We start from the raw sequence: 14240 nt of genomic DNA on the forward strand, positions 1-14240 counted from the left end.
GTTTCTTGAATTTTGGCGCTCCTAGATAGATAAGTCAAAGTCCATTATCATTCCCGAGTTTGAGGAGTGAAATCTCCACAAATGGCCTAGTATGCTCTAGCCTTAGATTCAGAGTGGCCTACTAACTGTTTTGAGATTAGGACCGCACGAAAAGAGCCCAAAAAGAAAATCCTTTAGCTTATAATAAATAGCCTGCTACATAAGGGTAATTTCTCACACCGTCAATTAATCCAACAAACATCCCTCACTAGCCGAGTCTGGTTTCGTATGTCTTGAAAGTTGAAACACTCAAGGCTAGAGAGAAAAGGTAGATGCTTGAATTTTCTCAAAACGAAAATAAAATGTTAAAGGAAAATATATAAACCCTAAATTTAGTCAGTTAATATTCCAACAAATTTCCTATAACTTTTTTTTCACCAAAATTCCCTACAGTATCAGCTCCAAGGCTTGAAAAATTAAAACCCAATTTCAATTAAATGTTTCCTTTTTTTATTTTCCCTTTCCCATAAAAATTCGAGTTCTAGATAGGGTTCACATGGTGTTTAAACTGCACAGCCTGAGTGACTACTAAACAATTTAAATTAAAACACGAATTATGCCTGAGTTTTGGGAACCATACTAAGCCCAAGAGTTTTGGTTATGTGTCTTTGCCTCATCAAATCTCTTGCCAAATTCACTGCCTGCCAATTACCAGCTCTCGCATATACGTTGGAAAGAAGCACATAAACCCCACTCCCCCGAGGTTGCAACACAGTTAAATGCTCTCTGATTCTATTCGCGAGTTCAACGTTTTCGTGTATCTCACACCCATTCAGAAGAGCACCCCAAACAACGACGTTCGGCTCGAACGGCATTCCTTCGACCAATCTCACCGCCTCTTCGAACCTCCCCGCCCTGCTCAGGAGATCCACCACACACGAGTAGTGCTCTTGCTCCGGGACAAGGCCGTAGACACGCCTCATCTCGTCAAAGTATCCGAGGCCCGGCTCGACCAGACCAACGCCACCGCAAGCCGACAGAACCCCGATGTAAGTGATCCGGTCCGGAGCCACGCCGGAGTCTCGTTTCATGGACTCGAAAGCGGTCAGGGCTTCCGAGCCCTGGCCGTGCCTCGCGAGACCCAGGATCATCGTGGTCCACGCCTCGGCGTCCTTGCTTCGCAGACTGTCGAAGACTCTCCGAGCGCTCCACAGGTCTCCCGTTTTCGCGTACATGTACACCAAGGTGGTCCCGAGCGTGAGGTCGTCTCTCGAGCGGGTTTTCTCGGCGCAGGCGTGCACGGACTGTCCTAACCCCGGAGCCGCGAGATTTGCGCAAGCACCGGCCACGACCACGAAGGTGGCTTGGTCCGGGGCCGGCCCGTCGGTCTTCATCTCGCGGAAGAGCTCGAGGCTCTCGCGGGGCCGGCCGTACTTGCTGTACGCCCCGATCATGGAGTTCCAGGCCACCGAGTTTCTCGCCGGCATTCTCTCGAAGAGCTCTCTGGCAGTTTTCAGGGTCCCGCATTTCGCGTACATGTCCACGATCGCGGAGGCGAGGATGACGTTGAAATCGCCGGATCCCGCGGAGTGCGAAAACGGGTCTCGCCCGAGAGCTTTGATCAGAGAGTGGGCTCGTTTTCCGGTTTCGATATCCCCGGTCCGAGCACTGGCGACCAAGGCGTTCACCGTGGCGATCTCGTTGAGCTCGATTCCCAAAGCGTCCATGCGCTTGAAGGCCCGGACGGCCTCGCCGGCTCTGTCGTTGTTGACGAGCCCGGATATGAGAGTGGCCCAAGCGACGACGCTCCACTTGGGAATATCGTCGAACACCTTGAGTCCCGATTGCATGTCCCCGCAACGAGAGTACATGTGAAGCAGCGCGGTGGAGGTGTGAACGCCGAGTCCGAACCCGGTTTTCACGACCCGGTTATGGACGGAAGTTCCGAAGGCGAGGTCGGCGGTGGCGGAGCAGGCTTTGAGGACGAAGGGGAACGAGAAATGGTCCGGCGAGAAGCCATTCCTCAGCAACCGCCTGTAAGTGATGAGAGCCTCCACTGGGGAATCGCTGTTGGAATAGCCTCTCATCATGGAGTTCCAAATGTAGAGACTCGGCTCAGCTATCCCCTCGAAAACCGACCTCGCGTACTCAAGATTTTGCTCGCCGCTCTTGTCGTCCGTGCAAAAATCAATGACCTTGCTCGCGTGAATCGTGCTTCTCATCACCGACGAGGTTATCATCACCCCGTGAAGTTGCTTCAACTGAGACATGTTTTTGCATTTGAGCAACAGAGAGAGAATGGTCTCATCGTTTATCTTCATGGCTTCTGATTTTTGGGTTACTCACTCACACCTAAATTGCATCATCACGCCTTGAGTCATCACCTTAAAATAATCCCGCCTTTTTTCATCACGGCGTACTTTAGTTAGTTAGTATACAATTCTTTTTCAACAAGGTTTCACGAGAAAAAAAATTGCATATTTCTATTTACCTTGCGTTATTCAGTTGTTTCATCGTCAGTTCTTCCATTTTTCTTTTTTCGTTTTTTCTTGTTGGAATAGAATTGTGTATATTCAAAATACATGAATACAAAACTGGGATCCTACGACGTTTAAAAACGGTCGTAAAAGCTTCTACACCGCTTGAATATCCGTTGTAGAAGTTTGGATTCTACAACGGATATCTAAGCGTTGTAGAAACTTCTACAACGGTATATCAAACTGGATATTAGAACCGATCAATAAGAAAAACTGGGTATTAGAAGTTGTGTATTTAAAATACTAATTTAGAATTTCGTTTTTAAACACATCAATTTGATGTTCTTGTTTACAAATGTGCTGACGAAAATGTAATTTGAACATGAGTTTCGTATCCGTTGACAAGTAATCAAATGTGCGTCTAAATTTACAAAGGTAATCTACCATTATAAAAAGTCTTGTACTGACAATAATATTGCAATGCGACGTGTTATGTTGTCATTTTCACAAACTAAAAACGACGAGACAAATCCACTAACAAGGCTCGAACCTACAAGCAAACCATCAAGTCAAACTCTCGGAGCGAAAACGATGAGAGCGCCTTAAACCCTTTGATCAAAATTCTCAAACGATTTTCAAATCCTAAAGTCAAACTCAAAACTAACCCGAAATCAAAACTCGAACTAAGTCTTCAAAATGGACTCTCGATTTTCAAACGATTTTCAAATCCTAAAGTCAAACTCAAAACTAACCCGAAATCAAAACTCGAACTAAGTCTTCAAAATGGACTCTTGAGTTAAGTGCTCAAAGACAAGTTCCTTGACCAAATTTTCAAGACGAAGTCACAAACAAGACCACTCGGCCAAGACCATCCGGCCACCAACCACTCGGCCAAATCCCATCCACTCCGTCAAGGCTACTACTCGGCCATCTCCACCTCCCGTCTATATAACTTGGAGAACTGTCTTCATCATGGTTGCATAACTGAGGTTTGGTTAGAACTATCCACCATCCAATATAGGTTTTATGAAAGAGTTTGAATTACACTAGAATATTAGTGCACTTTTTGATCTTCCTAGAATATTAGTGCACTTTTCATGAAATTATGCACAATTTAAGTTATTATCAATACTTAGTGTTAGATCTTATTAGATCTCGATCGTTGTTAAGCCTTGTTTCAAGTGATTTCATCTTTGTGTATGCGAATGTTATGCTCATACTCTAATAGAGTTGAAAAAGTAGATCTACTGTTTAGTATGATGTTTCTACGGATGTTCTAAGAGGTTAAGAAACAATTTATCAGTTTAGCAAAATAATCAAATATGTAAACTGAAAGTAAAAGAACACAAGAGATGGTAACCCAGTTCAGCCAATTATGCCTACTTCTAGGGGGATGATACATTCAATGAAAAGAGAAACTTCACTAAACGATATAGTAAATACAACTTCGGACGACCATGGATGATCACCTTCCAGGTCTCATCAACTTCAAACTACCCTAGTAATTTTTAAACCAGACTCCCCTGTGTTTGAGCTCCCCTCACTTTTCACTCACACTCTCCTAATGTTTCAACAACACTTGTAACAATATGTGTTTTACAATCACTACAACATTTACAACATTTACCGACGATTTTTTTCGTCGGTAATAACCCTAAAATCGTCGCTAAATGTATTTAGCGACGATATTAGCGACGATAAAAATCGTCGCTAATTCGCCGTGCCTAAATATATTTAGCGACGATTTAATCGTCGGTAAATATTTAGCGACGATATTAGCGACGATAAAATCGTCCGTAAATGTTGTGACGAGAAGTGTTTTTTCATTTTGAAACAGACAATTAGCGACGAATTTGTCGTCGCTAATTACCGCGGGAAAAAATCCCGCGTCAATTAGCGACGACAAAGTCGTCGCTAAATGTTGTGACGAGAAGTTATTTTCGTTGTGAAACAGAGTTTTAGCGACGACTTTGTTGTCGCTAATTCACGCGGGAATTTTTCCCGCGCCAATTAGCGACGACAAAGTCGTCGCTAAAACGTTGTGTGAATAATATTTAGCGACGATTTTATCGTCGCTAATTATTATTATTATAATTTTTTTTTCGTCGTTAATTATTTATTTTTTACGGTTTTTTGGTTGTGAAATTCTAAAATGAAAAATCAAATAAAAACTAAATTATATTATCCAAATCAACAACTATATAAAATCCGGTTACGTACGTTTTCGGTTATCGAGAAATATGTAAATAATAAATACACAAAACAACTAATAAACCACTAGTCGCGACGTTTGCTTTGTCGTCCCGCCACTCGTTTTCCCCCTCCTCGACGAGAAACGCTCTTCTGCTGGCGCTGAAGTTCTGCAGGCTGCGGCGCCGGAGTAGACTGACTTGGTCCGCCGGGCGTCGTCTGCTGGCTGGCGTCGGGAGTCCTCTGCTGGCCGCCCGTCGGAGTGTGGACGTCGGGCGTCGGAGTGTGGACGCCGGCCGTCGGAGTCTGCTGGCTGTGGGATGACGGAGCCTGCTGCGAACTCTGCGGAAATTGGGACATGAACGAGCTAAGGTTGAGGCCGGGCACCTGACTCTGTATTGTCTCGGCGAACGCGGCGAGGGTCGATGCCAACACCTCCTGCGAGACATATCCTGGTTGCGACGTCCCAGCCTCCGAACCGTAGACTTCGGCGACTTCAGCCGCCATCCGTGCTCCCTGTGGCACCAAACGTCCGACGCCGGTCAAGTGATTAGTCCGCGAACCCATAATATCGCGGATCGCCTGCTGCTCTAGAACGGAAATATCAACGTCCGCTCCTTGGTGCTCAGCCTCCGCTCGCAACGTGTTGAACCTAGCGACCAGTCGATCCTGATATAATTAACTAGTTAGTATATATTAATCGAAAAATAAGAAAAATAAATGTAAACTTACATAACGTGCGGAGGCTTCAGGAGTCAGCCATTCAGACTTGTCGGACTGATGTTGGCGCTTGTAGTTCGCAAACAAGCTCTCGAATGCGCCTGTCTCGACGCTCTTCTGCATGTAAACAAAACTTCAAGTGTTAGATAATTTTAACGATTTGATGTATCATATAAACATAAAACTTACGTTTTTCATGCGGTGGGTCGAGAACCCAATCGTCCCCTGTCGAGTCTTCGTCTTCTTCTTCGCGCGATTCGCCTTATTCTTCGCTTGTATAGCCTGTTGTAATATAAGTAAACGTACACGTAAATAACAAATCGTTTAATAAACATTCGAGTAACGTAAATGATTCGATATTACCTTAAATTCATCGCTCGTATATCGTTGTATCAGCGTCTCCCATTCGGTGTCGAGCTTAACGGTCTTCGGTTTCAGCGGCCGCGCCACTTGTACGCTGCTCTTGCAGTCGATGTCGAACCACGACCGCAATGTATGCCTCCAATCGCGAAGACGAGTCTTCGCGTCTCGAATGATTGCCGCATCGACAATCGCCTTCTTCTTCCCGGTTGCATCACCATCGACTCGAATGTCGTACTTGTCTCGAATCGCTGCTCGGATCTCGGCCTCCTTCGCCGGCCCCACGTTCGCATTCGTCCACCTTGGGACCGTAGGCGAGATCTTGTCTCGGACGACCAACCCGAGCGTGTTCGCGAACGTCGCGAGATCCGGATCCATCTCGCGCCCTGGCTGCAAGAACGACTGAAAGTCCTCGTTATAAATAACGACTTCCTTCACCCCGGGGCGCCGTGCACGCTCAGATCGAAGCCCGACCGTCGGCCCACGCACGACCGGTTCGATATCCTCGTCTTCTTCTTCGACGCCATCACGTACGGGCGCCGACTGGCAATAATTCGGGAGACGGGCTAAGAAGTCATCCCCGCCTCCGCTGCCTCCAGCTCCCGTAGCCGCAGCCATCTGAAATTAAAAAAAAAATTATTTAGTTATGCATTCTTAATGATTTAAATCAGTTAATTTAGTAAGTAAATGAAAAACGTTATATACTATCAATCATCGTCGTCTGACAAATCATCTTCTTCCATCAAATCTTCGTCCTCAGTTTCTTCATCATCGATAAACTCTTCTTCTTCAATATTTTCCAACAAGTTCACTGCGTCGTTGCTCACGGGCTCTGGTATCGCAGACTGATGACGCGTTGACAGTGAATCTAAATCTAACGGTTCTACTGACAACTGAACTGAAGACGAAGATTGACCAAGAATGAGGTCAATATCAGGAAGATCCCACACATTTCGATGATTACACTCTTCGACGATTCGCCAATCAGGACCATTCAAGTTATCTTCCAAGTAGAAAACTTGTTTCGCTTGAGTTGCCAAAATAAATGGCTCGTCTTTGTACCATTCTTTTGCCACATACACGCTTGTCAAGTTATTGTCGTTGCGTGTCCTTTTCCTCGGATCTTGATCACCGAACCAACAACATTGAAATAAGACGACGCGACAATTGTTCTGATACGTCAAGACAATGACGTTTTCTACTTGACCGTAGAAGTCGTGACCTCCTTCACTTGGTACACATACCCCGCTATTCTGAGTCGTTCTTCTGCTATCACGTTGACGGGAGATAAATTTAACCCCGTTCACTACACAACACGGATACGTCTGTGGTGCGAAATGTGGTCCCAATGCCAATGCATATAATTCGGAGGTAACGGATAATCCGTCTTGGCTCATGCGAAATACCTACATACAACCATTAACGAGTCGGTTATTAATTATCTCATATTCTTTAAGTTCGGTAGTGAAATACCTTTTCCCAAAACCACTTTGGGAACTCAAGTCGATTACGCACAAAGTTCTTGAGCGTTCCAAGGTATCTCTCAAATGGGTACATCCACCGCATATGAACTGGACCTCCGTTAATTGCCTCCTCCGGTAGATGCATTACCAAATGAACCATGATTGTGAAGAAATCAGGCGGGAAAATTCGTTCCAACTTACACAATATAAGCTTCACATCCTCTTGCGCCTTCTCAATGTCTGAAATTACCAGCGTTCTAGAGCAAATAAGTCTGAAGAAGTTGCAGAGCTCTATTATGGCATCTCGAATTGTTCGATCCAGAAAAGGACGAATAGCAGGAGCCAATAGGCGCTGCATAATCACGTGACAATCGTGAGACTTCAAACCCGTCAACCTCCCATCCGCGGTAACATTCTTCTTCAAATTCCCCGCAAAACCATCGGGAAATCTGACAGATCTCAAGAACTCAGTAAACCGCTTCCGTTCTGAAGGTGTCAGAGTGTATGACGAAGGCGGTTTCATCCATCTATCTCCTTCTTGGTACAAATGAAGCTCGTGCCTTATGTTCCAGTCCGCCAAAGTCAACCGCGCCTTATCTGTGTCTTTCGTCTTCCCCTCGATGTTCAGCAAGGTACCTAGAAGATTGTCGCATACATTTTTTTCTATATGCATTACATCGAGGTTATGCTTCAGCGTAAGACTCGACCAATACGGCAACTCGAAGAAAATACTTTTCTTTGTCCAATTCAGCTCACTCGCATCGCGCTTTCGTTTCTTCCCGCCGAAGTCAGGGTGCTTCCCCGGGGTTGCATCTCCCACTAATCGCAATTGTCGAAGTATATCGCTCGCTGATTTTCTCACTGGTGGTGGTCGTTTCTCATTTCGTACCTTGTACAGTTTGCTCTTCCTCATCGGGTGTAACAACGGCAAGAATCGACGATGATCGCAGTAAACAATCTTGTTTCGAGCCTTGAAAGATGGTGTGTCGTTGTTACATGTCGGACAAGCAAGGTACCCTTGACCACTCCATCCCGACAAACTGCTTCTCGCTGGAAAATCATTCACCGTCCATAGAAGTACGGAAAACAACCTGAATAGCTCACCGGTCGAACCATCTCTCAACACAACACCGGTTTCCCACAATTCCTTCAGCTCATCAATCAGCGGTCGTAAGAAAACATCCATGTCTTTACCCGGCGCACTACGACCTGGTATATGCAATGTTAACATCAAGTACAATGTTTTCATGCACAACCACGGCGGTAAATTGTACGCAGTCAAGACTACCGGCCACATACTGTACGATAAACTCATGTCACCAAATGGGTTGAAACCATCGGCGGCAAGTCCAAGCCAGACGTTCCTCGGTTCTGCCGCAAACATGGGATATTTTCGGTCGATCTCCTTCCACGTTGCTCCGTCAGCAGGATGTCGCAGTACACCATCCTCTTTAATGCGTTAATTCTCGTGCCACTGCATCTCTAGAGCTGTGTGCCGACTCGCGTACAGTCGCTTAAGTCGATCTTTCAGTGGAAAGTAGCGCAACACTTTATGCGCTACTTTTTTTCCACCGTCTTTCATCAGCCACCGGCTCTCATTACAAACTGGACACTCGTCTAGATTGGCGTTGTCCTTCCAAAACAACGCGCAATCATGTTTGCAAACGTGAATCGACTCGTAACCCATACCAAATCGACGCAATTTCGCCTTTGCTTCATAATGTGACTCTGGAATCGTGTTGTCGATCGGATGAGATTTTTTCAGTACTTTCAGAAGCTGATCAAACGACTTATTCGTCCACTTGTTCATCACTTTCAAATGCATCAACGTGACAACAAATGAGAGTGACGAATACTCCGTACAACCCGGCCATAATTCTGTGTTCAGGTCGCTGAAAAGGTCATCGAACTGTCCACTATGGTATTCTGCATTCGAGTCAATACTGTCATCGTCACCGTCTACGTCGTTGTGATCTAAGATATCGTGTACAACATCAAACATCCCTCCTCCTCTGTACTCCGTCTGATACTGCATTACGTCATCTTCTTCCTCCCCGTGAAAGTTCCACCTCGTGTAATTCCTCTTAAATCCTCTGATAAAGAGATGATTCTCTATATCAGGAATTTTTTGCATCAACACATTGTTACACCTCTTGCATGGACACTTAACTCGTCCTTCGACATTTACGTGTTGTCGGGCCATTGCCATGAACTCTGTCATGCCAGCCGCAAACTCAACGCTTAAACGTTGGTCCTCGATTATCCAATTCCTATTTGGATAACTCATTTTACCTATAGATTGAACATTTCAAAATTTAGTAGTTTTCGGATTTTATTTTATAATTTCACGATCGATCCTACCGAAATTTCGACATAACCTCCCCTATAAACTTAACAACCCGGCATCAAGCCTTTAACTTTAAAACTTGCATAGAAACATCCTAAAACTAACAATAAATCCAACCTCAGTGGTTCGATTATTTCATAATCCATCACATTTTTAATCATTTCTAACAACAATTAAATACAATTCCATTTAATTTACATAAACTAACTAATTGTTTTTACATAATTTTACCAAATATAAAATTTATAACAAATATATAATTCATTTATAATTTATAAAATTTATAACAAATATTTATAATTCATTTATAATTTATAAAATTTATATTTGGTATAACAAATATATAATTCTAAAAATATAAATTATAACAAATTTATAAACTAAAAATATATAATTCATTTATAACTAATTTATACTTATATAACTAAATAAATTATATTAGTTATATATAACAAACATTTATAACTAAAATTATATAATTCATTTATAACTAATTTATAACAAATATATAACTAAAGTTTATAATCCTATAACTAATTAAAATAAATTTATAACTAAAGTTTATAATCCTATATATATATTAATCATATATAACTAATATATAACTAATATATACATAAATTTATAACTAATATATATTAATCCTATAACTAACTAATATATATATATATATATATATATATATATAGTTTTTTAAAAAAAAAACTTACCAATCGGACAAAAAGAAGAAGAGCGCGCGCGGCCAGAGAAGGGGAGCGGCGTCGGCGTCGGTGGTGGAGCGGCGTCGGCGTCGGCGGCGGAGCGGCGGAGGAGCGGCGGAGGATGAGCTGTAATGGGAGAGAGAGAGACTTTAGGAGAGAGATGTGAGGAGAGAGAGAGAGAAGTAGTGAGGAGAGAGACTTACCGGCGAGGCACACGGCGGAGGAGCGTCGACGGCACACGGCGGACGAGGCACACAGCGGAGGAGGGAGAAAGTAGAGAGAGAAATGGAAGTTAGGGTTTCTGAGCGAATGGGGAAGCTGGGTCGCGTTCTGGTATTAGAAGACATTTACCGACGATTTTTTCGTCGCTAAATGATTTCAGTTCGTCGCTAAATGAACTTACGTTAACCAGACATTTAGCGATGATGAAATCGTTGCTATTAGTAAATTTCACACATTTAGCGACGATTTTATCGTCGCTAAATCATTTCGTTTTAATTTAATGGGAGGGATTTTTCCCTCTTTAAAATTCGTCAAAATTTGATAACATTTAGCGACGATTATTTCGTCGCTAATTGTATAGCGACGATAAAACAATCTTTAGCGACGATTTTATCGTCGCTAAATGTTTTCGTCTTAATTACATTGGAGGGATTTTTCCCTCTTTAAAATTCGAAATTAATTCAACGTTATTAGCGACGAAAATATCGTCGCTAAATGTATTTTGAAATAATTAGCGACTAATTTATCGTCGCTAATTATTTTCCCGCGAACTTAGCGACGACAAAAAAGAATTAGCGACGATAAAGTCGTCGCTAATTATCTTTGCCGCCAAACTTTAATATTTCTCGCACCAAAGAATTAGCGACGATAATATCGTCGCTAAAAGGGTTATTAGCGACGATATATTAGCGACGACTAAATCGTCGCTAATAGTGTCGTCGCTAAATGTGTTATTTCTTGTAGTGAATAACCTGAATCAACAATACAAAAAACTTTGTGATCAGCTCTAACGATGACTGTCAACTAAAACAGAGTAACACCAACACACCTAGGATGCAGAGTATCAATAATGACGATTGCAACAAGATATCAAGATGTGCAACCCTACCCAAAAGAGAAAGCGATCATTTTATATGACACATACATGCTTAGTGTCCCGGGCTAGAGTTTCCCAAAGCGTATGGAGAATGCTCATTGGACGATCGAAAATGACGCGGAAGCGAATTAGACAAAAAATATGTCAGCAAAAAAACCACATCACACTACTGACGTGTAAAGCAGACGACCTATGTTTTAGCAAGATGTTTCCAACATCAGAGAGAACAACAATTTCGCCATAACAAAAACAGCCAACACCAATAGTAACAACGGATTCCCTCTTTGGCTTTTTGTAGACAAACACATCCGGTCCAATGAACTTAGAAACTCACTAAGCAACTAGAAGCTCACCTGAGTAAGACTTAAAAATACACGGCCACAATTTGCATTTCACAGTGACTGACAGGGAGACACAACAAGCACACATCAGACTCACATGCAACAAGCACACAAAAGACTCACATGCAACAAGCACAGAGCAAACCAAGAGAGAACCATAATCAGAAAAGCAGCCAAGAGTAAAAAAAAACATAGAGAGTTTCACATAACACACCAGAATACCGAATTGCTCCCCTATTTGCCTCAAGAAAGACAAAACCAGGATAGGGAGATAGTATTACAGACGAGTAGACACCATTTTCACAACAAGCTAAAAAAGAATATTACAGAAGAAAATAGATAGTATTGTTCAGAGGATACTAAAATTAGAGGAGACTTAGATTTCAATTGGTGGTGGTAGGATCGTGATTGACATCATCAGGCACAACTAATGTAGAAGTAGCAGCAGGGGAAGAAGGAACCATCATCTTCAAAACATCCTCAATGTCTCTCTTTATTTTGAAGCTTTGGAGATCACTTCGTCAAAGTGCTTTAGCTCGCACATTAGAGTCCAAGCTGTTGAACCGATTTCTCGTTTCAACAATCTATACCAAATATATTCGAATTATCTCGTATATTTATTTATATGAACTAAGGGTCTCAGAATCCTATTATGAAGATTGAATCGAAATCCAAAATAAATTAATAGATAATACGATTAAGAATATAGAAAAAACGAAAGAAAATTCCTTTTATTGATTAAAGAACGCAAACTTTGCAGGAACATGAAATTATTTGGAATAAGCAACTAAAAACTCTAAATGAGCAAAGAAGAATATGGCGTAATCTCTCTCTCTAAAAATTCGGTCCCCAAAAATGAAAATGGAGTGAGATTTTATAGCCAGCTCGATGATTCCCATACTTCTTCAGATCGGTACACATGTACGGGCAGAACCGGTCTTTGATCCTTTAATCTCGCGTGCATCCCCCACCTTTAGGTGATTTGACCGTTTCTCAGATGATCATTCGTTCGAATTAACTGGTGAGACTGTCCAGGAACGTTCACGGGCCAAGGTCGAGTTGGGATTCGTCCTTTGATGAGATTCCTTGCTATTGTCTTGGGCCGATCTCACTTGCGCCTAGGATTTCTAGGCCGAACTAGGCTTGGGCCGAACTGATGTTTATCCTAGAGTCCCTTTTGGGCCGAGCTTACCTTGGGCTTAATCGGTCTAACAAACCTGGTGGAAGGGGACGATATCCACTCCCACAATCAGTCCCCCAGTATCTTTTATAATATAAATGTGTATAATATATAAGATACTTGTAAGGCGAACCGAGATTTCTCATAATCTGGTTGAATTCTAACGAAATATTCGAGTATTTCTACTTTTTGTTATTTTGGGGCACACGTCATCGACACGTGTCGTCACGCCCGCGCCTCGGGAACCCCAAGATTTTCATGATCATTGCTATTCTTTCGGGGTTCTCAAACGTCGATTTGACACTTAAATAGAACACTGACTCTTCGATTTTCTTCATCAATATCTATCCATTCGCCGCCCAGAGGTAAAACTCACGACTTTTCCCTTCTTCTTTTTTCTTTCTTCTTGAATTTCTGGTTTCCGCCATTTTTGTCCCAAAAAGAATTTCGAGTTCTTTTACCTTTCCTTTGTTGTATTAGCGGGTTTTGTGCCATCTAGGTTTAGTCGATTCTCATCTTTCTGTTCTCGTCTTTTAAATGTCGACATCTGATAAGAGAGGCGATGATCCCAATAGTGAGTTGTCGTTACCGTCGACACTGACGAAGCGCGACCTCGCCAAGGGATCGTCATCGACCTTCCTAGCAAGGATAAGAACTGGGGCTCGAAATATTTTTATTTCGAGATCAGTGACAAGATAGTCGAGGTGGAGATGGACGGTCTGTCCGTTCAGTGGAAGACGGACTCTGGTAATTAGGAAGGAGGTTTTCTGGCGATCTGCGAACTGGTTAACTCATGCCTGGAGCGAACTGACGCTTTGTTGTTTCTTTCTGCAGAGAAGATCATTGTTTTCCCGTCGGACACATTCGATCTTAAAGTCCAGAAGCTGCGTGCCTGTGAGGTGTCTTGGAAATCCTTTTCCAAAGCCCGATTTGCGGCAGCCGGTCTTTGGCCCGTTGCTTCTTCAGGTCGGTTTTTCATTCCGGATTCGTATTCTTCTTCTATCTTACGTTATTATTCATAAAAACTCTTTTTATCTTTCCTTAGACGACTCTTCGGATGACCTCTCCGCTTCGTCCAAGATGAATAACGAGGATGTTGAATAGCGAGCTAAAAAGAAGGCTCTCAGATCGGCCAGCAAGTCCGGAGCCTCTTCTGGATCGGCCGAGAAGGCTACCTCTTCGCTCCGACGGCACCACCTTCTGCCTCCGGCTTCCAAGAGCTCTTGGTAGTACGACCTCCGGCCACGCTGCTCATCGAGCTCGACGGTGAGACCGAGACCTCCAAGACTTCCCCCGCTGGGGTTAAGGCCTCTGGTGCTGAAGTCGCGAAGGTTTCGACCGCTGTGGTCAAGCCTACGGTGGTCCCGTCCTTTCAGGTTAAGA

The 14240-nt window shown here is 43.2% G+C and overlaps 2 protein-coding genes across 2 annotated transcripts; both read right to left on the reverse strand.

Annotated features, from left to right (window-relative positions):
• Positions 1–466: 466 nt before the first annotated feature.
• On the reverse strand, positions 467–2547 carry MEF19 (mitochondrial editing factor 19). Its single transcript, XM_089601138.1, has 2 exons — positions 2471–2547; positions 467–2379 (listed from the first exon to the last, which is right to left on the reverse strand). The coding sequence occupies exon 2, from the start codon at positions 2298–2300 to the stop codon at positions 594–596; it is 1707 nt and encodes a 568-aa protein (XP_089457264.1). The 5' UTR covers positions 2301–2379; positions 2471–2547; the 3' UTR covers positions 467–593.
• Positions 2548–4646: 2099 nt separating this feature from the next.
• LOC149381094 (uncharacterized) lies at positions 4647–13285 on the reverse strand. The gene is made up of 6 exons (XM_089601282.1): positions 13234–13285; positions 11900–11987; positions 5730–5865; positions 5556–5648; positions 5379–5483; positions 4647–5315 (listed from the first exon to the last, which is right to left on the reverse strand). Exons 1-6 carry the CDS (start codon positions 13283–13285, stop codon positions 4734–4736), a joined length of 1056 nt encoding a protein of 351 aa, XP_089457408.1. The 3' UTR covers positions 4647–4733.
• Between the last annotated feature and the right edge of the window lie 955 nt (positions 13286–14240).

The sequence above is a fragment of the Urtica dioica genome, chromosome 11 (genome assembly GCF_054948205.1).
Source record: "Urtica dioica subsp. dioica isolate 48M chromosome 11, U.dioica_male_clone48M_v1_H2, whole genome shotgun sequence".
Taxonomy (NCBI): Eukaryota; Viridiplantae; Streptophyta; class Magnoliopsida; order Rosales; family Urticaceae; genus Urtica; species Urtica dioica.

What these genes read in the sequence shown, in the direction of transcription:
- MEF19 (XM_089601138.1), bottom strand. Translation starts at nt 2,300, where the DNA reads ATGAAGATAAACGATGAGACCATTCTCTCTCTGTTGCTCAAATGCAAA.
- LOC149381094 (XM_089601282.1), bottom strand. Translation starts at nt 13,285, where the DNA reads ATGGCGGAAACCAGAAATTCAAGAAGAAAGAAAAAAGAAGAAGGGAAA. An exon ending in AAAAGAAGAAGGGAAAAGTC is followed by an intron (nt 11,988 to 13,233) that starts GTGAGTTTTACC and finishes ATTCTTTTTTAG; the next exon opens with CTTGTTGTGAAAATGGTGTC. An exon ending in GCAAATAGGGGAGCAATTCG is followed by an intron (nt 5,866 to 11,899) that starts GTATTCTGGTGT and finishes TCGCGATTGGAG; the next exon opens with GCATACATTGCGGTCGTGGT.